Source organism: Lissotriton vulgaris, chromosome 12 (assembly GCF_964263255.1).
Source record: "Lissotriton vulgaris chromosome 12, aLisVul1.2, whole genome shotgun sequence".
Taxonomy (NCBI): Eukaryota; Metazoa; Chordata; class Amphibia; order Caudata; family Salamandridae; genus Lissotriton; species Lissotriton vulgaris.
This window is the reverse complement of record NC_141700.1, coordinates 23369778-23395172: the sequence shown is the minus strand read 5'-3', so window position 1 is coordinate 23395172 and position 25395 is coordinate 23369778. Positions and strand designations below refer to the sequence as shown.

Here is a 25395-nt window from a genome sequence, read left to right as displayed (position 1 = left end):
TCTCCCCTTGCTGGGGAAAGATCCAATATTTATACTCTGGAGTCTCAGCGTACCCACTGAGAGAGTCCACAGCACCCGGGAGCCACTCACAGTTGAGGTATGGTATGGCACCCCTTGTCAAAGGACTCCCTCTGGATCCAGTATGTAGACCTTGGAGTCTCAGAGACTTCCACTTCCCCTGGGATCACAGCTTACTGGACGCAGCTTCGACTTGTCTACCGGTCTGTATCCCCTTCACCCTCCCCCTCCTTTTTCCATGTTGTGTTTTTCACCCTCCCCTCCTCTTTGCCTCCTTCGTTCTCTGTTTTGACTCGTCTACCGGTGTGTGTTCCCGTCACCCTCCCCCTCCTCTTTCCATGCTGTGTTTCTCACCCTCCCCTCCTCTTTGCCTCCTTCATTCTATGTTTACTTCCCCTGCTCCTCCCTCCTCCCCTGAACCCCTCCCCTTGCCTGCTTTTTCGCTTACTTATATGTCCTTATTGTCTACCTCGACCTTACATGTAACTATGTTGCCATGCTCTAACAACTGTTTAAGCTTTATAACGATGTAACTAGCAACTATGGTCTGATACTCATGTAAAGCGCTCTGATACCTCCGGGTCTAGCCAGCGCTATATAAAACCTTTAAAATAAATAAATAAATAAATAAATAACTAAGACTGTCAGGTCAATACCCATAATTGACCATATCTGACAGGAAGGGATTAAAGTCATGAAAGCTCCAGCTTCTGTGATTCCTGTGTTACCCAGGTTTGATAAAAAATACAGAGCACCGGAGGGCTCTCCAGCATGTCTTACGAGTCACCCTAAACCTGACTCGGTGATCTCTCAGGCAGCTCAGAGATGCTCAAAAAATCCATCTACATCTATCCTTTCTCCACCAGAGAAGGAATGGTCGACGCCTTTATTAGATTGGGAAAAGATTCTCTTCAATGGCGGTCTCAGTTAGAGCAGCTAATGCTATGGCCATTCTAGCCCATTATGACAGACAAATAGGGTTCGACATTGGTTCAATGAAGGAGGTCGTCCCTGACGATAGCAAGGAAGAGTTTGTTAAACTACTCACTGAAGGAGAGAGAGCAGCGTCTGAAATCATAGTTATTGCTATGGACATTGCCACAACTGGTTTCAGGCAGTTAGCTGGAGCTGCCGTTCTAAGACATCAGGGGTGGTTAAAGGCAACTAATTTCCGCCCGAAAGTCCAAACAAAGATATTGGATATGGCCTATGGTGATGACATCCTGTTTGGTAGCCATATTGATGAGGCACTTACCACCATTAAGAAGGATACTGACACTGCTAAGGCTCTTGGAACCTTGCAGTACCGCAAAGTGCCCTTTCGAGGAGCCAGAGGTAGGGGCTTCTCCAATTATAGAGGGAATTACCTGCGTTCCCAGTCCGATCAGACCTTTCAGCCGCAATACCGTCAGGGATATCAACAGCAGTCCTACCGTCAAGCGAGTACAGCTGGTTTCTCCAGACAAGGCTCCAAACGAAAGCCGGGATCCCAGGGCTGTGACACCAGCACAAAACAGTGATTTCAATTGAGTACCAGCTGCTCTTTCTTCTCCTCAGAATGGTGCGTCAATTTCCGAGCATATCGGCCAGTGGCAACACACCACTTCAGACAATTGGGTCCTGGATCTCATCACTTATGGCCACACATTGGAATTCAACCAAAAGCCTCCCAATACTCCTCCCAGGGGATTGCACCCCTTCACCTTCACTTACTCAAGAAAGAAGCACGTGTAATGCTTCAGAAAAGGGCAATAGAAAAGGTCCCTTTTCCCAAAGGAGGAAAGGTTTCTACTCCTGCTTCTTTCTCATTTGCAAAAAGTCAGGAGAGTGGAGGCCTATCCTAGACCTCAGAAAATTGAACAAATATCTAGAGTCAGACATTCAGGATGGTTACTCTTTCAGACATCCTACAACGCCTCAACAAAGGCGATTACATGACTTCATTGGATCTCGAGGATGCATATTTCCACGCCCCTATTCATCCAAAGCACAGGAAGTTCCTGAGGTTCACAGTGGCTGTACCCACTATCAAATCTGAGTCCTTCCATTTGGCCTCAAATCGGCCCCACGGACGTTCACAAAATTCCTAGCTCCAGTGGCAGCAGTCTTGAGAAACAAAGGTAATCAGGTATTCCCTTACCTTCAAGTCAAGTCAAATGGATTTATATAGCGCGCTACATACCCAGAGGGTCTCAAGGCGCTTGAGGAAGGGTGGGGGGATTACTTGTCAAATATCCAAGTTTTCAGTTGCTTTCTGAATGCTAGATGGTTCTGAGTGAGACGAAGGTGAGTGGGGAGTGAGTTCCATGTTTTAGCAGCCAGGTAGGAGAAGGATCTACCTCCCATGGTGGTTTTATTGATGCGAGGAACGGTAGCAAGGGCTTGGTTGGAGGAACGTAGCTGGCGGGGGGGGGGTGTAGAAGGAAAGTCGAGTGTTGAGGCAATCGGGTCCGAGTTCGTAAAGTGATTTGTGTGAGTGGGTTAGGAGGCGGAAAGTAATCCTCTTATTGACGGGGAGCCAGTGGAGGTTTTTCAGGTGATTGGAGATGTGGTCTTTACGTGGGATGTCAAGTATGAGCCGGGCTGATGCGTTCTGGATGCGTTGGAGTTTTTTCTGGAGTTTTGCGGTGGTGCCGGCGTATAGGGTGTTTCCATAGTCAAGGCGGCTTGTAACCAGTGCATGGGTGACCGTTTTTCTGGTTTCGGTGGGGATCCAGCGAAATGTTTTTTTGAGCATGCGAAGAATGTTGAAGCAAGATGATGAGACGGCGCTGACCTGTCTGGACATCGAGAGTGAGGAGTCTAAAATGACGCCTAAGTTCCGTGCGTGATCCGTCGGGATGGGTGCTTTTCCAAGAGCCTCTGGCCACCAGGAGTCATCCCAGGCGGAGGGGGAGGTTCCTAAGATAAGGACTTCTGTTTTATCTGAGTTGAGTTTTAGACGGCTATGCTTCATCCATTCGGCTACTTCTTTCATTCCTGCATGAAGGTTGGTTTTGGCGGTATTACTGTCTTTGGTGAGTGAGAGGATCAGTTGGGTGTCATCTGCGTAGGAGATGATGTTGAGGTTGTGTTGGCGTGCGATGGCCGCGAGGGGGCTCATGTATACGTTGAAGAGGGTGGGGCTGAGTGAGGATCCTTGCGGTACGCCGCAGATGACTTCAGTGGCCTCTGACTTGAATGGTGGGAGGCGGACTCTCTGGGTTCTTCCGGTGAGGAACGAAGTGATCCAATCCAGTGCTTTTCCTTGGATTCCGATGTTTCTGAGGCGCTGTAGAAGGATGCTATGGCAGACTGTGTCGAAGGCTGCGGAGAGGTCGAGGAGGATGAGGGCGACTGTGTCTCCATTGTCCAGTAGAGTTCGAATGTCGTCTGTTGCGGCGATGAGGGCGGTCTCCGTGCTGTGTTTGGCTCGGAAGCCGGACTGTGAAGGGTCGAGGGATTTGTTGGTTTCGAGGAAGGTGGCGAGCTGGTTGTTGACGGCTTTCTCGATGACTTTGGCCGGGAATGGTAGGAGCGAGATGGGTCGGTAGTTTTTGAGTTCGGTGGGGTCAGCTGTGGGTTTTTTCAGAAGGGCGCTGAGTTCTGCGTGTTTCCAGCTTTCCGGGAAGGTGGCGGAGTTGAGGGAGCAGTTGATGACGTCTCGGAGGTGTGGTGCTATGATGGAATTTGCTTTGTTGAAGATGTGGTGAGGGCATGGGTCTGTGGGGGATCCTGAGTGGATGGAGTTCATCAGGCGGATGGTGTCCTCAGTGGAGATTGGGTTCCAGTCATTAAGGATGTTCAAGGGGGGTGAAGGTACGGCGGAGGGTTGGGAGGGTTGGTCTCCGGGTTGGTTGTCGAAGCTGTTGTGGATGTCTGCGATTTTGTTGTGGAAGAACGAAGCTAGGGAGTCGCAGAGGGCTTGAGAGGGGGTGATGTCGTTGGAGTTGGCGGAGGGGTTGGTAAATTCTTTGACTATGTTGAATAGTTCCTTGCTGTTGTGGGCGTTGTTATCTAGTCGGTCTTTGAAAGCGGCTTTCTTGGCAGTCCGGATCAGTTGGTGGTGTATGCGTGTGGCGTTTTTGAAGGCGTCCCTGGTGATGGTGTTTGGGTCTTTTTTCCAGGCATTCTCGAGGGAGCGACAGAGTTTCTTAGATTTCTTAAGATCATCGTTGAACCAGGAGGCGTTTTTGCTGCCTATTTTGGTTTGACGTTTTTTCAATGGTGCAAGGATGTCGGCGCTGTTGGATAGCCAATGGGTGAAGTTAATGGCTGCTTGGTTGGGGTTTGAGGTTTGGACAAGGGGGTTTTGAAGCAGCGATGAGGAGATCTGGTCGATGGTGATTTTGTTTCAGTTTCTTCGTAGAGTAGGTTGAGGGAGGTTGTGAGTTGCGGTCTTATTGTAGGTAAAGTGAACACAGCTGTGGTCCGTCCAGTGTAGAGTTGTGGTGTGACTGAAGGAGATATGTTTGCTGGAGGAAAAGATGGGGTCGAGTGTGTGACCTGCGATGTGGGTGGGGGTGTTAACAATTTGTTTGAGTCCGAGGTTGGCGAGATTGTCCAGGAGGGTGGTGGTGTTGCAGTCGAAGCTCCTTTCCAGGTGAAAGTTGAGGTCTCCAAGTAGAATGTATTCCTCGGAGGGGAGAGCGTGTGGGGTGATAAAGTCGGTGATGTCGTCACTGAAGTGTGCGCGGGATCCTGGAGGTCGGTAGAGGAGGGTGCCTCTGAGTGTGGTCTTGGGGTCGGTGTGGATCTGGAAGTGAAGGTGTTCGGCGCTGGCAAGGTTGACGTCTGAGCTGGTAGAGATGCGGATGGAGTTCTTATGAACGATGGCGATGCCTCCTCCAGTTTGGTCGGTGCGGTCCTTACGGATGATCTTGTATCCTTCCGGGATGGCAATGGTGATGTCTGGGGCTGAGGAGGCGTTCATCCATGTTTCTGTTAGGAAGGCAACGTCCGGGGAGATGGTGTCTAGTAGATTCCAGAGGTCGATGGCGTGTCTGTGGATCGATCGGGTGTTGAGCAAGATGCATCTAAGGTGGTTAGTGTCGGAGCTCTGTTTGGTGTTCGTGGATGAGGAGTTGGTCTTGGTGCCGTCGAACTTGCAGGAATTGCAAGAGAAGGGTCCATGGGTGTGTCCAGGGGCGGCTTGGGCGCAGCTGGAGAGTCGGCCGGGGTTAAGGGCTAGGAGGGTGGAGGCGTCCTAAGTAATGCGGGTGGGGTGGGTGGGACGGGGACCAGGGGGTCTGGCACTGGGTGCGGTCCAGGCGCGGACGGGCGTAGACGGGCTTACCTTTGGCGCACCTTCGGCGCGAATTGGGCGCGGTCGCTGCGCGTGGACGCTGCGCGCAAGAGCAACTGTCATATGTGGATAGTGGGAGGGGAGGGGCGAGGGAGGCTGAGCTGGGAAGGCGGGAGCGGGGCGGAGACTCGGGCAGGGCCGACAACAATAATATCAAAGTGGAGACAGCTACAAATGATTGCCTCAGTCTTTTCCACAATCTGGGTCTCTCAGTCTCACTCTTTTCCACAATCTGGGTCTCTCAGTCAATTTTCAAAAATCTTCAATTTTCCCTAACCGGTTAATGACATTTCTGGGGGCAAAACTGGACACCATCCAAAACAAAGCTTTCCTTTCCGAGGAAAGGCAACAAAGGTTAAGAGCATTAGCACTCAAATTGTACAGAAAAAAGTGTGTTTCAGTGAGAGTTTTCAAATCTCTACTGGGAATGCTCTCTTCCACAATTGATCTTGTGCCGCTAACTCGATTACACATGAGACCTCTTCAAGAGGAATTGCAGCGTCAGTGGATTCAGACCTCAGGTTCTTTCGACGATGTACTCAAAGTCACTTTTTAGATGAAGGAGGCCCTCATGTGGTGGACTCAAACTTCTCATCTGTCCCAAGCCCAGTCTTTTCTTCCAGTCATCCCAGATTACGTAGTCACAACAGATGCTTCTATGGAAGGATGGGGAGGACACTTGCAGGATCTATAGGTGCAAGGGAAATGGTCCTTGGCTCAGTGGCAGATGCACATAAACAGTCTGGAGCTGAAAGCCATTTTCTTATCTCTTCGGGATTTCCTTCCTCGAATACAAGGGTCGTCAGTGTTGATCTGGACGGTCAACACCACAAGCATATTTTATATCAACAAGCAAGGAGGTACAAAATCCCTGACCCTGTCCCAGGACGTGCAACAGTTGTGGAACTGGTTGACGCTCCATCACATCTCTCTCGCGGCAGAACATGTCCCAGGTCTTTGGAATACTTTGGCGGATACCTTGAGCAGAACGAGCGACAGCTGTCATGAATGGTAGCTGGAGCAAGAACAACTGGACGAGATATTTGCAAGCTGGGGGGAATCAGCGCTAGACCTATTTGCGACCCAGCTCAACTGAAAATGCTGGTTCTTCGCTAGCAGATTCCCTCTCCAAAAACTCTCGGGGGAATGCTCGTTTGATGCGCTTGTCAAGGAACCATGCATACACTTTTCCTCCATTCCTCTGATACCCAGGGTCCTCACGAAGATGAAATGGGAGCGTTGCCGCATTCTCCTGATAGCCCCCAGGTGGCCCAGACAGCACTGGCACACAGAACTCCTCCTTCTCTCTGAATCACAACCCATCCGTCTGTTGCCGACACCAACGCTGTTGACAAAGAACAGGAGCCAAGTGGGTCACCCGAAGCCAGCTTCTCTGCAATTGCATGCATGGCTCCTGAATACTTTGAATTTAGAGATTTGAAAATTTCGCAAGACTGCAAAGACGGTATTGGCAAATCTAGAGCTGAAAGCACCAATAAAACTTACAAGCTTAAATGGAAACGCTTCTGCGTATGGTGCAAACACAAGGATATTGTTCCTTTTCTTTCTGCTCCAGAGGAGATCCTACCTTATTTGCTTTCCCTAGTAAAGTCTATTCTTGCACACTCGTCAGTCCGAGTTCACCTGGCCACCATATCAAGATACAGGCGATTGCCTCATACTCCATATTTATGGTCATCAAGAGTCATTAAGCAATTTATGAAGGGTCTATTTCGAGCTTTTCCACCCTTCAAAGCTCCACCTCCGGAATGGCAGCTTAATGTGGTGTTGTCTCAGTTGCTAAAACCGCCATTTGAGCCCATTCACAAGGCAGGATTAAAGTACTTGACATGGAAGGTCGCACTTCTCCTAGCGCTTATTTCAACAAGAAGGGTTAGTGAAATACAGGCCTTCATCCGTTCTTGCGATTCACTGATCAAATGGTCATTCTGAGGACGAACACCAAGTTCATCCCTAAAGTCCCTTCGCAATTCCATTTGAATGAGCCAGTCATTCTGAGGACATTCTTCCCTAACCCTTCCATGCCTGCGGAAAGAGCATTGCACACTTTAGACCTCAAGAGATGCCTTAAATTTTATTTGCAAAAACTAAAGACATAAGAAAATCTAATCAGCTATTCATAGCTTATGGCCAGAATTGTTAAGGCACTGCAGTCTCCAAAGCTACTATATCCAGATGGATAGCATGCGCAATTCAGTTTTGCAATGACAAGGCTGGCAAGCATTTATCAAGAACTGTGAGAGGGCACTCCACTAGAACAGTTTCAGCATCAACTGCCCTGTTTGCCGGAGTGCCACTTGAAAAAATCTGTAGAGCTGCTACGTGGAAGACGACGCACAGCATTATTATCTGGAGTCATCACAACGTGCTGACGCATCTGTGGGGCAGGCAGTTTTAAGGAATCTGTTTTCTTAAGGTAAGCTGCCTCTAAAGGGGGTTTGATTACAATCTATGTCTTTTAGATATATATATCTATGCATGATGATTTTTTTTGTTATGCTTTGCTTGTTAATGCTGCAAGTATTCTATGCTCTGTTTTATGTTAAGGTCCTTCCTCTTTGGATTACTGTCGCGTGTAAAATTGTTATAGCACTACCCACCATCCACAAAAGTGCTTTTTCGCAGACAAATATGCACAAGTCTGCATTTTATGCATATTCATACATGTGTTTACGTATATGTTTATATATATATATATATATATATATATATATATATATATATATATATATATGTAAATGTTCGTTTGTTCAAAATCGTAAATCTCCGAAAGTTCTTCACCGATTGCTTTGAAATTTTGACACAATGTTGGATTCGAATATGCGCGTGTTTTTATATACAAAACGTTGGATTCGAATATGCGCGTGTTGTACAATACGCGTGTTTTTAATCGAAAGCCTGAACAGACACATAAAAATGTCAATGTTCGTTTATTCAAAAATGTAAATCTCCGAAAGTTCTTCACCGATTACTTTGAAATTTTGACACAACATTGGATTCGATTAAGCGCGTGTTTGTATATACACAACGTTGGATTCGAATAAGCGCGAATCCAATTCGCTCGTGTTTTTAATCAAAAGTCCGAACAGACCCTACCGATTTGGTTGCTGCGCAGCAACTGCAAGGGACGCATAGAGAGAATAGTCTACATATATTAGGATGGACAGTTGGTGTCAGGATGGCAGACCGGGAAGTGGGTGGAGAGAGGGGGGAGGAGTTGGTTCACTTTGCAACATTAAGAAGGGACGCATAGAGACAATAGTCTACATATATTAGGATGGACAGTTGGTGTCAGGATGGCTGACCGAGAAGTGGGTGGAGGTATGGGGGCGGAGTTGATTCACTTTGCAACTTTAGCGCAGCCTGGGAAGTGGGTGGAGGGAGGGGGGAGGAGTTGGTTCACTTTGCAACATTAAGGGACGCATAGAGTCAATAGTCTACCTATATTAGGATGGACAGTTGGTGTCAGGATGGCAGACCGGGAAGTGGATGGAGGGAGGTGGGAGGAGTTGGTTCACGTTGCAACATTAAGAAGGGACGCATAGAGACAATAGTCTACATATATTAGGATGGACAGTTGGTGTCAGGATGGCTGACCGGGAAGTGTGTGGAGGGAGGGGGGAGGAGTTGGTTCACTTTGGTTCAGACTGAGCTACAGCAACGCATGGCCGGGTACAGCTAGTATATGTATATATATATGGGCTCCAGTAACGTGGGAACTTTTGTTGCATATATATATATATATCTTTCATAGATTCACATAGTAAGCAGTTCCTTGTCTGTATATATATATATATATATATATATATATATATATATATATATATATATATATATATATATATATATATATATATATTATATATATATATATATACATACAGACAAGGAACTGCTTACTATGTGAATCTATGAAAGATACCCCAATACAGGATAAGAAACAAGTTACTTACCTGTAACTACAGTAATCCAGTATTGGTATCTTTCATAGATTCACATGCACCCACCCTCCTCCCCAGAGAGGCACCTCTAGGATACAGTGCTGACTATACTCGTGCTGGAAAATCTGAGGGACTCAGCCTCTCTTGGGAAGGTTCTAGAGGGTGCTGGGTGCTGATTGGCTGAGTTTTCACTTTGATCCTTTTTGTAAAAGGAGACTAATAGGCTATAGAGTATATGGTTGCTACCATAATAGCCGATGGAAAGGTACTATTTACTTCTTACTTTGTTGTTTATGTACCGTGGGACTCCCACTACGAAGACGGGGAATGATTCAGGCGTGTGAATCTATGAAAGATACCAATACTGGATAACAGTAGTTACAGGAAAGTTACTTGTTTCTTCCTGTTTATTCTTTCCACGGATAGCCCTCACTGGAGGGTTTCTTCTCTGATGGCTCATGTCCTCTTTCTGTTTGTTATTTCCACGGATAGCCCTCACTGGAGGGTTTCTTCTCTTATGGCACATGTCCCCTTTCTGTTTATTCTTTCCACTGATAGCCCTCACTGGTGTGTTCCTTCTGTGATGGCACATATCCCCTTTTTCTTTCTTCTTTGCATGAATAGCCCTCATTTGAGGGTTTCTTCTGTGATGGCACATGTCCCCTTTTTCTTTCTTCTTTGCATGGATAGCCCTCACTGGTGTGTTTCTTCTGTGATGGCACATGTCCCCTTTTTCTTTCTTCTTTGCATGGATAGCCCTCATTGGAGGGTTTCTTCTGTGATGGCACATGTCCCCTTTTTCTTTCTTCTTTGCATGGATAGCCCTCACTGGAGGGTTTCTTCTGTGATGGCACATGTCCCCTTTCTGTTTATTCTTTCCACGGATAGCCCTCACTGGTGTGTGTCTTCTGTGATGGCACATGTCCCCTTTTTCTTTCTTCTTTGCATGAATAGCCCTCATTCGAGGGTTTCTTCTGTGATGGCACATGTCCCCTTTTTCTTTCTTCTTTGCATGGATAGCCCTCACTGGTGTGTTTCTTCTGTGATGGCACATGTCCCCTTTTTCTTTCTTCTTTGCATGGATAGCCCTCATTGGAGGGTTTCTTCTGTGATGGCACATGTCCCCTTTTTCTTTCTTCTTTGCATGGATAGCCCTCACTGGAGGGTTTCTTGTGTGATGGCACACGTCCCCTTTCTGTTTATTCTTTCCACGGATAGCCCTCACTGGTGTGTGTCTTCTGTGATGGCACATGTCCCCTTTTTCTTTCTTCTTTGCATGGATAGCCCTCATTTGAGGGTTTCTTCTGTGATGGCACATGTCCCCTTGTTCTTTCTTCTTTGCATGGATAGCCCTCACTGGAGGGTTTCTTCTCTGATGGCACATGTCCTCTTTCTGTTTGTTATTTCCACGGATAGCCCTCACTGGAGGGTTTCTTCTGTGATGGCACATGTCCCCTTTCTGTTTATTCTTTCCACTGATAGCCCTCACTGGTGTGTTTCTTCTGTGATGGCACATGTCCCCTTTTTCTTTTTTCTTTGCATGGATAGCCCTCCCTAGAGGCTTTCTTCTGTAATGGCACATGGGCCCTTTCTGTTTCTGCTTTGTAGAGATAGCCCTCACTAGAGGGGTTCTCCTGTAGTGTTACATGGATCCTTTAACCTGTTTTTCTTCTTCTCTTTTGCATGGATAGTCTTTCCTGGAAGCCGCCAGCCTGATGAGCCGGATCTCCCACAAGCACCTGCTCCTGCTCTATGGCGTCTGTGTCGGAAAAGACAGTAAGCACAACGCACTTCTTAAAAACATAAAATGGTCAATGCTTATGGAGTCATTTAGAGTTTGGTGGAGGAGATAGTTGTGCATCAAACTGGTGTATGTCCTGCCCAGTATACTTGCATTTTCCTGACTCCTTTATGAGTGGAAGACCAGAAGGTTTCTGATGATAGAGTCTCTTTTCAGTCCCCCGCCGGAGGACACCTTACACAGAGGTACATCACAGTGCCGAAGGTTGGCAGTTGTTGCAAGCGTCACAACCAGCCTGTCCCCCACTGTCACTAACTACCCCACCGAGGTCCACCTTGCGAGACCTGTCAAACAAAGGCAGGGAAAAGAAACAATGGCCACAGCACACAGGGAGAAAACTACTTGCAATTCAAGGCCACCAGTTTTTTTCTCTCAGCAAACTCCTGCGTTGGAGATTGTTTCTAAAAACTAAAACAAGATGCTGAGTGGCAAAAATATGGCATGGCAGCCTGCTGGCCATGTATATTTGATGAAAGTTCATTCAGTGTGGCAGATATTTTTACATTACAGAGATCCTCGCCAGGCAGATAGGGACATCTAAATGTCATGGGCTGGTGGATCACTTACCAGGCGCTATATGAGCCCATATGAAAAAAAGCACTTGACCACTTGGGTGTAAAAGGGCTGCGCAAGCGCAGTCTGAGGTCTCTTGTTCAGGTATTTTGAAGTAACCCTACCAGTCAGGAGACTGGACGCTGGACCTCATTACAGTGAGGTTACCGTCGCTGTGACCTAGCGGTAAAGGGTTGTGATGTAAAAGGGAGTTGAGAATCCACTATTGGGGACCTGGTGGCTCCTCCACCTCTAGAGGAGGGTGGGGGAAACACATATTTGGCAGGGAGGAGCCCTTACTCTGACAGCTCTAAATGATCGACTTAGTCAACTTAGCGCCAAGCAAATCTTGTCGAACATTACCTTTTGCCCACCTCGCAGGAAATCTTGCGATCACAAGCCATGCCATTTGGAGTGGGAACCATCGATTGCGAGGAGCAGTTACACAGAACTAGAAGAGGCCTGAGATTCAAACGTTAGTGGCAGCCCCCCCATAGATTTGAGAATATGTGTAAATTCTATTGTCTTTTTATTTGGTGAATTTGCGCTTCTTTTTTATTTCAGTTTCGATCTGTCATTTCTGTAATCTTCACACATGCTCTCCTTTTATTTTGAATTCATTATTCTATTCTTATTTTGTTCACTTTCTTTTTCTTTATTTCTTACCTTCTTTCTTTCTTTCCTCTGGAATCACTTCTCCACACTAATTGTATAAATGTTTGTTTATTTCCCAACTAATCTTAAATGTATACACTTGTCTACTGTCTATACTTAACGTATTTCGCTCTTTCAATCTTGATTATAAACAATATTGCTCTTTTTCCTGATTATACACTATCGTTTCATCGTCTTTCTTCACATATTAGTATGTTTGCTCTTACTCAGTGTTTGCTACTGAAAGACCTCCTCTGGCAGATAACAGAACAGAGGATCTCCACAGGACCCAGTTCCAACATAACCCATGTGCCCCAAAACATACAGAAACCCTTTATAATTGAGAGATCTTTTAACACAAAAACGTAAACAAATGTTTTGAGAATTATTAAAAGAACAGCTGTTTTTCTGCAGTAAATTGACACATATTCTGTGATTGTTGATGACTGAAAATATGTGTCAATGCTCTTTTCTTGAGTTACTAGATGATTGCATGGAATGGAAAATAATATGATTTTATGTTACTTTCGAGTCGAAAGTGTAGGTCGTCCTACAAAGTTTGAACCTCAGAGAAGGTAGTACTCATCGGCTGGTGTTGGGCTTTAGAGTTGTCCACAGTCGCTGTTCTTTGTGTTGCTGGTGCACAGGTATCATGGTACAAGAGTACGTGAAGCACGGGGCCCTTGATATCTACCTGAAGAAGCACAAGGCCAGCGGGAAGGTGACGACCAGCTGGAAGCTCGAGGTGGTCAAGCAGCTGGCCTACGCCCTCAACTTCCTGGTGAGTGAGTGAGACCTCTCATGATCCACACACCGAGGAACGCAGAAAGCGTTAACCTACCTGAAGTCAATCGAGCACCTCTGTTCCTCATATATATATATATGGCATAATTTGCTTCAGTCAAACTCAGTAAGTTTGTTTTTAAAATATGTTGAGCTTCAGGGAGTTTCCAAATCTTTTGACAAAAAGTGTGATGTTTTTTGTGAGACATACAGCACAGCCCAAAAAAAGGATGTTGAGGGGACACTATCTTAGAAAAAAAGTTTGCACACAAATGAAGATTAGAGAAGTAAGCCTAAATTCACGAAAATGGCATATGGCTCATATAGAACGTTCTTCAGTACAGTAAAGCCTTTCTTTAAGGTTTAGAGCAATTCAGACTGTCCATCAGATTTGTTCACTAACTTTGTTCTCCTGATCTCTCTGTCAAATTGTCTTGAAATTAACAGGAAGATAAGAATATAATTCATGGCAATGTTTCGGCCAAGAAGGTGCTACTAGCCCGGGAGGGAGATGCCTCCTCTGGAAGTGCCCCCTTTATCAAGCTCAGCGACCCAGGAGTTGGCATCAGTACCCTGACTCAGGAAGGTGAGTACCAGTGGTTCTTAACCTGTGGTCTCTGGACCCCTGGGAGCCCGCGAGGCGAACTCGGAGGATCTGCAACTATTTAATTTATTAAATAATATGTAAACTCATAAGTTAAAATAAAAAAAGTATTTACAAACAAAGAAGCAACAATAAAAATGACAACAGTTTTTCTATATTTGATTGTGAATTAAACAAAATATTTCAATAGTTTAACACTTGCAAGTGTTTTTGTATTTTTGTATATCGATTTGAGTTTCAAATCATAGAAATTGCCTAAACTAGGGGGTCCGGCTTCAAGTAATGATTTTGTGGGGGGGCCAGAAGTCATGAGGTTAAGAAGCACTGCCCTTGGTTGCTACTTGCCATGTCAACTACGTACATGCTTCAAAGGACATGAAAGGTTTTATGCAAACAGTATCTCTCTTCAGGGAGTATACCTCTTACATCCACCAAATCGAGGTCGAATAGGGAGAGCAGGACCGACTCATGAAGTCGATTGTATGTTTAACAGGAACTTGTGCATCAGAAAATGGCCAGATTGATGCTTGCAAGAAATTCACCAAAGGTGAATTTGCTTTTGATATAAAAACTGCAGAATTACTCCACACTTGTGTAATACTATCCATGAGTAAATCCCACTCTGTCAGGAGGTAACATTCCCGGTTCCAGCATGTATGGAAAGTTTAATCCTCACAAACTTTAGAGCCAGTGGGTATTCACAAATTACATGCTGACCCATTCCCACCCAAGAAATGACACCACCAAAGAGAGAAAACATGGGGGCTTGGCCTGGGTCCATCATGGCTGCTTGGAGGTGAAGCTCCGTGGTAGCCCAACGCCACGACAACCAAGCACGGTACTTCACCGCACCAAAACCAGCTGGAAAAACTATCTCCAGACATCGGAGCATTGGGTGCTTCTGCCACTGTGGGCGCCTTTCCCCCTAACTCCTTTGTTGCCGTGTTATTGGCTTTAAGCTTGCCAGGCAATCGCGCCTCAAAATGGCCCTTGGGGCTTAGTGGACCTGCTGCAATTATATAACTGAGCGGTGGCCACGTAATCAGGAGCGGGCCCCCTGGAGACTGCGTCGGAGGAGCGGCGTGCTCCAGAGCTGCCCCCACTGCATCCCCGGTGCGCACAGAAGTGACCCGGTGGCTACATGAAAGTGACTTCCTGCAAACAGCATACGGAGTGCCTCTGCGACGGACCCCTGGGGATCGGGACGACGCGGTGGTGAAAGGATCCTTGTTCTCCAGTGTTTTACTGTGAGTCAGGGCGCAAAAACAAGCACCCACACTGGCAGGAAATGGTTTTGAAGGTTGGGAACCACCACAGCGCCCAGACACACAACAAGGAACCAACGCGACCCCCCTGACTTTAAAATGGTGGCCAATTAGACGTCTGTGACAAGGGGAGGACTGTTCATCAGAGGGAAGGCACACTCAATGGTTCTAAAGAGAAAAGTGGGAGAGAAAAGGCAGCATGATCTCTCCATACACAGCTGGGTCTGGAAGCCTGGTTTCCTCCCTTGGTTTCCTCCGGGCACTGCACGATCCAATGGTGGAGTTCTGGCTGTCCGGAATGGGAGTTTCCCTCTTGGCTGTGTCACATCTCATCATTTATGTGATAGCAGTGGAGGCATCTCTGGGAAACCCCCCCATACTTAACGATCTGGCCCGGGCACTTTGTTCGAAGCCGAAATATTCTTTGCAGAGGCCCCTCAGGACAGGGCCTGACCTCAAGATGACGTCTGGATTTTGTTCTGACTGCGGTTTCTCATCTCTCCAACTCCCCCGCTTTATTATGACGTTCTCGGATTGCTCCTGATCATTATCCTGACAGTGGAGTCCAAGCATTATGTCCGAAGCCCGGTGGAGCTGTCTTGTTCTGCTATAGAGGAGATCGGCCCTGGTTCATCCCCTCGGCCGTCACCTACACAGCCGGACATTGGGCACAGTTTCTCCCCGTCTCCCTGTTTTCTCCCATTCCTCCCCCTCCCCTGACGAAATTCTGTAACTTTACTTTGTATCCTATGTTTGATTTTGCTTTTGGAACAAATGTAACTTGTAACCTTTAACTCTGATCCTCATGTAGAGCGCTCCGGGTCTAGCCAGCGCTATGTAAAACTCATAAAATAAATAAATAAGAAAAGAGACTTCTCCAGACTTTGCGTGGATTGCGCTGGGAAGCTGTGACTATCACAGGTTTCCAGATTTAACCTAGAAAACTTTTGCAAATTTCTGAAATAAATAAAGCTACACTCACACAAACCTCGTAGCATGGATTCCTCTGTGAATCTTTAGAACTTCCAATTCTTGAAACATGCAGAAAACATTTGCAGCTAAAGTAGCACATTTGATTACAAAAGCCATTAAATCTTTACTATGGGTGTGCAATAAAGTAAAACACACCTTATTTTTACCCCAGTATTGGAACTTTCACAGATTCCCATGCTTTGTATCATTCCCCGTCATCGGAATGGGAGCCTCGGTAAATAAAAAGATATCATAACCATAGGTACAAAAGAGAAAACCAGGTCTAGGCCTCATCTCATTTTGTAGCATATCACCCTCTTTGTGTAAAAGAGCCCAAACTTTCCGCAACAACCAATCAGAATAGCCTCACCACATAGAACCTTCCTGAGAGAGCCTCAGAGCCTCAGATTTTCTATCGCACGTTGTGCTAGGGAGTCTCCTCTGAGCTCTGCTCAGTTTTCTTTCTTCAACTTCAATTCTTCTTCAAAATTACTTCAGAAAATCATTATGTCGGGCAAGGAAAAGAAGGCTTTGTTCAGGGCCTGTGCTACCTGTGCAGAAAAGAGACTTTTTGTGGAGGACAAGCATGATGACTGTATCTATTGCTTTTATCCAGACCACAAGGCCACAGATTGTAAAATCTGTAGGACCTTTTCTACAAAGACATTGAGAGACAGGGAGGGGCAATTACTAACTTGGCTACAGAAAATGAAGTCACGGAAGGAAGTGCTGTCTTCGGACGAGGAGGACTCTTCATCTGTTTCATCTTCCGAGAAGTCCAGAAAGAGGGGTAGGTCACCTCCCTCTACTTCTTCAGAAATCCTTGTCAAAGCCCAACAAAAGATCTCTGATAGGTCTGAGAGGGCTAGTCCCATTAAATCTCCTCACCGAGGTGAAAAGGAGAGGCTGGGACAGGCTGCTGAGGTGGACGCAGCCAAAAAGATGAAAAAGGATGTTTCTGTTCCTTCACAACCATCTTTAAAAGTGAAGGAGAGCAGGAAACTGGCTGCTGACTCGCAGGATGGAAAACCTGACAAGAAGCAGCGTCCGTCGACGACGAAATCGGCAGGTACGTCGACGACGTCTTCTCAGAAAGCCTTGATTTCTATGGTGGCTCCGTCGACGGTAGCTCTGTCGACATCGACTCCATTGAGACTATCGTCGACGTTTAAGGTGCCGTCATGCTCGTCGACGATAGCTGTATTCTCGACGTGGACGATCATGATGACGAGAGTAGTGTCGACGGCTGCTTCGACGACGAAGACTACGTCAACTACGTCGACTGCAATGGTGATGACGAGTTTGTCGACGACGCCGTCGACGATCAATCCACCATCGACGATGAAAGCTCCGTCGACGATCCATCCATCGTCGATGATGAAAACTCCGTTGACGATCCATCCGCCGTCGACGATGAAATCTTCGTCGACGAAGACCACTTCTCCATTGACGGTTCCATCGACGGTTCCTTCGACGACGACTCCGTCGACGAGGTCGTCGACGATTCAGAAAATACATATTTCCATGCGAAAGCAGCAAATAACTCCGGAGATGACTTCTCCTAGAAGAGTAACATTCTTACTCCCAGCTATGTTGTTTGATGAGGAGTCTGATGACGAAGAGGATGAGAATCAGACTTAAATGTAAAGTGTCAGGATACGGACACTGAGGAGTATTATGAACAACAATATGTCCAACAAAGCACACCTCCTCCAACCTTAGGACAGGACATGGTGGCCATGCCATTGTCTCTAATATCGGACTTACAACTGATGTTGCAGGATTACAGGAGCAGATTTCCAACTCCACCTGTTCCACAGCAGTAGCGCCCTCCTTCGCCTGGTAGACCTCCGGCTCCGGCAATCATAGTAACGACGGTGGTTCCATGGGCTGTGCATCCAGAACCCAGAGAGGAAGTTCAAGAAGTAGTAGATGATGTCTCTTCTGATGATGGTGTCCAGGATGAACCTACGCATGATCCAGATCTGGATTATGATGATGATAGTGGTGTGCAGGATCCAGATGTAGCGGGGCAGGATACTGCTACCTCCTCTCCGCCTGCTAACATTGGGGGATTCCATAACCTCACGGAGAGAGCATCTGTCAGATTTGGTCTGCCGATCACGACTGTGCAGTCAGACTGCTTCCTATATGACTTTAAGGAACCATACAAAGATCTGTCCGATCTATTTCTATCATCGAACATGTATGGTGGAGGGAGTTAAAGTTATGCAAAATCCAGCGACTGTCATTCCTGTTCTTCCCAGGCTAGAGAAAAAATGCAAAGCTCCGGATGGCAGTCCAGCTTGTCTTCTGGGGCAACCTAAGCCGGATTCTGTAATCTCTTAAGCAGCACAAAGCAAATCGAAGAATCCTTCCACGCCCCTTACTACAACTCCGGATAAAGAAGGAAGGCGATTGGACAATGTGGGCAAAAGATTCTCCTCTATGTCCAGTCTCCTTGTCCGTGCTGCTAATGCCATTGCCATCCTCGGCAGGTATGATCGCCAGATGTGGTGCGACCTGTCCCCGTTTGTGGAACAGCTTCCGAAATCTACAAGGGATGAGGCCAAGAAAGTCTTGGTGGAAGGAGAGAGGTCTTCATCGGAGGTGATAGATTGCGCTATGGACATCGCATCCACTGCCTTTCGTGCGCTGGCTGGATCAGCTGTGCTACGGCGTCAGGACTGGTTGCGGGCGACCTGGTTTCGCCAGGAGGTCCAGAACAAAATCTTGGACTTACCATTCGACGGAGAGATGCTTTTCGGAAAGCATGTGGATTAGGCCCTTCAGAGCATTAAAGGATACGAACACAGCAAAGTCCTTGGGTTCGTTGAACTACCGTAAGGTTCCTTTTAGAGGGGCAAGAGGGAGAGGTTTCTCCTCTTATAGAGGTGGCAACCAACAAAGATATTCATCCCAGTCCTCCCAATCGTACAAACCTCAGTATTCTAATCAGCGTCAGGACCAGTTAGCGTCTTACTCTCGTCAATCGCAGAGAGGACGCCAGAATCGTCAAGGACGTGACAACTCCAAGAGGCAATAGCGGCCTTGCGGCTCTTTCTACTGTTCCTCCTCCTCCGATGATATCAGTGAGGGGCAGGATATCTCTTTGTCTCGACAGCTGGAATCTTATAACATCAGACCAGTGGGTCTTAAATCTCATCAAGAGTGGCCATACGTTGGAGTTCTACCATCTACCTCCAACCAGAGCTCCAGGCGCCTGTCAATCAAAACATCTGGGACTGCTACGTCTCGAAGCCCACTAGCTTTTCATCAAGGGGGCAATAGAGCCTGTACCTCTCTCGCAGAGGAGGAAAGGTTTTTATTCCAGGTTCTTCCTGGTTCGCAAAACAACGGAAACTTGGCTCCCCATATTGGATCTACGAGAGCTCAACACTTATCTCATCAAGCTATCCTTCAGGATGGTCACTCTTCAGGATATTCTTCGTCTTTTAAATCCAGGCGATTACATGGCGACTCTGGATTTAGAGGATGCCTACTTCCATGTTCCGATCCACCCAGCTCACAGACAATACTTGCACTTCACAGTAGGCAAGCGCCATTTCCAATTCAAAGTACTTCCTTTTGGTCTAAGGCCGGCTCCGAGGATATTTACGAAGGTGTTGGCCCCAGTGGCTGCTTTCCTCAGGAAACAATCTCTGTAAGTTTTTCCCTACCTGGACGACTGGCTAGTCAAAGCTCCAACTTTCCAGGAAACTTCCAAGGCTATTACAACCTGCAGTCAATTGTTCAATGTCCTGGGCCTTCAGCTCAACAAGAACAAATCAGTGCTCCACCCGTCCAGGTCAGCAAGGTTTCTGGGGGTCATTCTGGACACCAAACGTTGCAAGGTTTACCCTTCAGTCGATCGTCAAAACAAAATGATGCTCTTGGCTCGCCAATTGCTCAAAAATAAGTCTATGTCAGTATAAATCTACAAGTCCCTTCTCGGGCGATCTCATCCTGCATACCATTAATTCCACATTGCAGGCTGCGAATGCGTCCTCTGCAAGGGCAGCTCGACAAACAATGGTACCAAGCAGAGGGCTCTTTCGACAACAAGATTTCAATAACACCAGAAACGAGAAAGGCATGCGACTGGTGGGTGGTAAGGAGCAACATCGCCAAGGGCTTGACTTTCATGCTTCCTCCGTCTCCCATGGTTCTCACCACGGACGCCTCATTAGAAGGCTGGGGAGCGGTCCTCCAAGAATTACAAGTCAGTGGACACTGGGATCCAAGTCAATGCCAGTGCCACATCAACCTGTTGGAGCTCAAAGCCATCCGATTAGCTTTACAGGCTTTTCTGCCACGAATACAGAATCAATCAGTGCTGGTCCGGACGGACAACACGACAGCCATGCACTATATCAACAAACAGGGGGGAACAAGTTCTCAAACTCTGTCCAAGGAAGCTCAATTGATTTGGGATTGGGCAATCCTTCACAAGATTGCGTTAACAGCAGAACACCTGGCGGGTTCGCTCAACATAACAGCGGACGCCCTGAGTCACCAGAAATCGACCACTCACGAATGGGAGTTGGATCAGGTCATTCTGGAAGAGGTGTTTTCGGTCTGGGGGACCCCGACCATAGACCTGTTTGCGACTCTGGAGAACACCAAATGCCGGTTCTATGCAAGCAGGGATCACCATCCGGGATCCTTGGGGAACGCGCTTTCGATTGCCTGGTACGGCGCATTCTTTTACGCTTTTCCACCCATACCCCTCATTCCGAGTATACTCAGGAAGGTCAAAGCGGAGCCATGCAAAATGATCTTGATTGCACCGGCAGTTCTGGTACACGGAACTCCTATTACTCTCCCAGGATCATCCAATTCCCCTACAACTGGTTCCGTCCCTGTTGTCGAGGTCTCAGGGTCAAGTGCTCCATCCGGATCCGGGCTCGCTTCACTCAACAGCGTGGCTCCTGAATACTGGGAGTTACGACATCTGAATCTCCCCAAGGAGTGTAGGGATGTGTTGTCTCAGGCTCGAGCACCAAGCACTAACAAGACTTATAAGGCAAAATGGAAGAGGTTCTGCCTATGGTGTCAGAAGCAACATCTCCATCCGTACACTTCAGCTCCTCATCAAATGTTATCATACATCCTGTTACTGGCTAAATCTGGACTGGCACATTCTTCTGTGAAAGTTCATCCTGCAGCCATCTCAAGATTCAGACGGACGACTTCAGGTCCTTCTCTTTGGTCGGCTAGAATTGTCAAACAGTTTATGAAAGGCCTGTTTCGGATGTATCCCCCAGTCCGTCCTCCACCTCCAATTTGGCAACTTAATTTGGTGTTGGCTCAGCTAATGAAAGCTCTGTTTGAGCCCATCCACAAGGCGGACCTTAAATAACTATCATGGAAACTAGCTCTTCTGTTGGCTCTGACATCTGCCAGGAGAGTTAGTGAGCTTCAAGCGCTGTCAATAGTGGAACCTTTTCTTCAGTTCAAGCGGGATGTCCTAATCCTTCGGACTAATCCAAAGTTCATCCCTAAGGTTCCATCTGAATTTCATCTGAATGAACCTTTGATTTTGAAGTCATTCTTTCCGCGACCTACGACTCCAGCTGAAAGATCCTTGCATTCTTTGGACGTTCAAAGATGTTTAAAGTTCTATTTGGAGCGCACAAAATCTTTTAGAAAATCTTCTCAACTGTTCGTATCTTACAGTTCTTCGCGGAAGGGATTTCCGCTAACCAAGTGCAGCATTTCCCGCTGGATTTCCAGCGCTATTCAATTCTGCCATCAAGCAGCGGGCAAACCACTTGCATCAAGAGTCTGTGCACATTCTACAAGATCAATAGCATCTTCAGTGGCTCTATTTGCTGGGGTCTCTATCAAAGACATCTGCAGAGCAGCGAGGTGGTGCAGTACACATACCTTCACAAAGCACTACTGCTTAGAGTCTACAGTGAAGGATGACACTGCTGTTGGACAGGCAGTCCTCTGGAATCTTTTTCAATGAGTTCAATCAGTTCAAAACAACTTTATTTCGATTCATAACAAATCATAAAAAGCACACAGACACAAAATGCATAATTATGGGGTACGGTTGCATAAAATTGATGACACTGTTAAAATTGAACAATTAAAATATTTACAAGTTTTAAAAAATACAGCAATTTTTCAATGGTTCCATAAGTTTTCGCCAATGCTGTTATATTATCTATTTCCGGTACGTTTTTTGAGGCGAAAAGCAGCTACCAAGAAATTTGCGACACTAAACATTGTTAGTGGTGAATCTAACTTTTTTAAATAAAATAGAGCAGATTTGGCTTGGACAAACCCCTTATTTTTAAGCAACGGAACAATGTACTTTTTCCTAGGCAGGGCATATATGCTGCAAAAGAACATAAAATGTATAGTGTCCTGCAGAGAGAAACTATCACATTTGCAGACAGATAAATCCTCGGGCTTAGCCCACACCTTAGAGTCATTTAACAGGAAGTGAATCTGGTTAAGTCTTAGTTTGGTTAATAACCAGCGGTGTAACGGAATTGACACTACCGTTAAATAGGGTTCAATGGCCAGTGTAGTTTTAGAAGTATAGTGCTCCCTCACGGTGGGTTTCACAAGCTCACAGCTCTCCCGCTCCATTTCTCTCATTTTAATAAAGGTCACTTTGAACCATTCCAGGTCATCTTTAACAATGCAGTCCGGTTTGTGGAAAAGATCTGGGCGGCCCAGGGAACTTAGTATATTTTTAATGTATGCAAGCCACGGGATATTTTTCATATTGTCCAAGAGTAAGCAGTCCCTCATAATTGTGTGGTTCAGAGTTAAGTTAGGGTTCAGCCACGTTTTTAACCACATCAAAATTGGGGACTGTTTGATAATGTCACTTATATACCCCTGGCCTAGTTCCATATGAACGGAGAAAGTGGCTGTGGATTGAGGCAAACCTAAAAGCATACGTAAAAATTTGTTTTCTTCCACCTGGATTGCTTCTACATTGTTGGTATAACTCCAAATGGAAGCCCCGTACCTTGCCACTGCGATTGATTTCGCTCTGTAAAGTGCCAGCATTGCTTCCGTGGATTTGCCACCCAGAAAAACCGACGATAGCAGCTGCTGATCTTTTCATAGCGTTGATTTTGACCGTTATTTGGGGTGCCCACGTGCCCTTGTCGTCATAAACTACCCCCAAATAGGTGAAAGTTTTGACGCTAGAAATTGGTGTATTGGCACAAAAAAAGGTCTTCAAATTCTTATTTTTTCTCCCACCCACTGACATAACATGTGACTTGTCTGTATTAATTTTTAAGTCAAGGGAGGTCATAAAGACATCGAAGGCTGTCAGTAATCTTTGTAGCCCAATGGGAGTGGGTGCCACAAGCACGGCGTCATCCGCGTAAAGGAGGACCGGGGTGGACAGTCCACCAAAACGCGGGACGTCTAATATTGCCAACTCCAGTGTGGATTCAAGGTGGTTAATATATAGTGTGAATAACATTGGGGCGAGGATGCACCCCTGTCGCACCCCTCTAGTGGACTTGAAGCCAGCAGTGCAGGCTCCCTCCTGTGTCATCCTAATGGAGGCTTCTAGGTCCCGGTGTGCCTCGGCCAGAAAATAAACCAGGGAATGGTCCATCCCTAGGTCCAGGAGGATTTCCCACAGCCTAGACCTATTCACTAGGTCGAAGGCTGTGGACAAATCCATGAACCCTAGGTAGATTGATCCACTGGATGCCACTGTGTATTTACCTAGGATCAGGTGTAAGTTGAGGCACTGGTCCTCCGTCCCTCTTCCCCTTCGGAACCCATATTGGGCGTTTGATAGGATATTATTATTGGCAGCCCACTCATCAATCCTTGCCAGTATCACTTTCCCCAGAATTTTAAACGACGAGTCAATGAGTGAAATGGGGCGGTAACACCTCGGGTCTCCCCTTTGGCCTTTCTTGAAGATAGGTATAATGGTGGCATGTGACCAGGAGACAGGCAAACTGTGATTCGTGGCAGCGTTGAAGACGTTGGTCAAAATGTTAGCCCAAAAGGAAGCATTGGCCTTGTACATGTCGGCTGGGACGCCATCCGGGCCTGGCGCTTTCTTCCCTACGGTGTTGGTTATGGCCTTCTCTACTTCTTCCACAGTGAAGGAGAGTGCTGGCTTGGGGGAGTTAGTTGTGAGAAGAGTAGGTGTTTCACATGTATGATCGCTCCCATAAATGATTTTGAAATGCGCTAACCAGTCCTCCTCACTGATATTGGCCTCCAAGTTATCATTTGCTTCTCCGGAAAAAAGAGGATTGTTTATAATGGCCCAGAAGCTAGCACTGTCTCTTAAAGTAGCCTTTTCCATTAGTGAGGCCCAAGCATCCTTTTTGAGTGCTTCTTTGCGTGCATGAATGATGTTATAGTATTCTTTTCTTAGTCTGGCAACTTCCCCTCTATCCCTTGGTGATTTTTTTAGTTCTTCCAGGAGGCAACTGTGTGCTTTTGAGCAAGCTCTGTCAAACCGGCCCTTAAGAGGTTGTACCTTCTTTCTGGATTTGACTGTTAGTTCTTCAGAAATTAAAGCACACATGGTAGCGAAGGCGGTGATTACTTCCTCCCCCTGTTTTGAGTTGTCTTGGCAGATATCTAATTCATTGCGGGCTTTACATGTTAGATTGTTAAAAAACTCAGCTGGAACTACTTTAGACCACTTCACCCTTCTACCTTGGTCCGTGGACCGCACGGCCAACTCGGACGTTTTGATTGTTCCCTCCTTGAGTAGGCCAACAGAGCTAGCGAGCTCAAGGATGACTGGGTTGTGGTCACTGAACGCAGCCACAACTGCGTTGTAAAAGAAAACCAAACTTAATAAACCAGGAGAAACAAAAATATAATCAATTATGGATTCGGAGTTTCTAGCACTGTATGTCATGACCCGTTCGCTATTATCATTGAACCCCGGTTCGTAAAGATCCACACTAGATAAGAGATTTTCTAGTGCCTGACCTTTAGGGTTGTGTTCGAAATGTTGGTAGTGGGCTGAAGTGGGACAATCAGTATCTTCAATGTGACAGGAAAGCCTACAAAGATGAATATTAAAATCCCCCATAATATAGTGTGCAAAAAAGTGGTTTGACATTCTTTATAATTGGTCAAAAAAAACTGTAGAGAGCAGAGATGCTCAGTAGGGTCTCCGTCTGCTGCAGAATTATAAAAATTAATGAGGATGAGTTTATGGCCATTGGCTAAGCTGATCTCTAAACACATAAAATTGGGGGAGCCGGTGGTTATTTGTTTGGCGGATCCCGCCAGATGGACAGTGATCAGGATCATAAGGCCCCCCTTTGTCCCTACCACTCGGGGATCTAGTAGCTGGGACAAAATAGGATGTAAACCCAGGAACCCAGAAGTTGCTATTACAGTCCCAGGTTTCTTGCAAGGCTATGATATCATATTGGTTTAAAAGGTTCAGCCATGCACTATCCTCCCTTTTTGATCGAAGGCCGGCTATATTCCAACTTATGATTTTAGGCCTTCTACTAGGTATTCCTAAA

General features: G+C 46.4%; 1 protein-coding gene across 1 annotated transcript in view; it reads left to right on the top strand.

Annotated features, from left to right (window-relative positions):
- JAK3 (Janus kinase 3) overlaps positions 1-25395 on the top strand; it is a 321936-nt gene that overhangs the window by 185656 nt on the left and 110885 nt on the right. The window contains exons 13-15 of the mRNA XM_086946801.1: positions 10956-11040; positions 12919-13052; positions 13502-13640. Of these exons, the coding sequence (XP_086802927.1) occupies positions 10956-11040; positions 12919-13052; positions 13502-13640 (358 nt within the window). The remainder of the gene's footprint in view (positions 1-10955; positions 11041-12918; positions 13053-13501; positions 13641-25395) is intronic.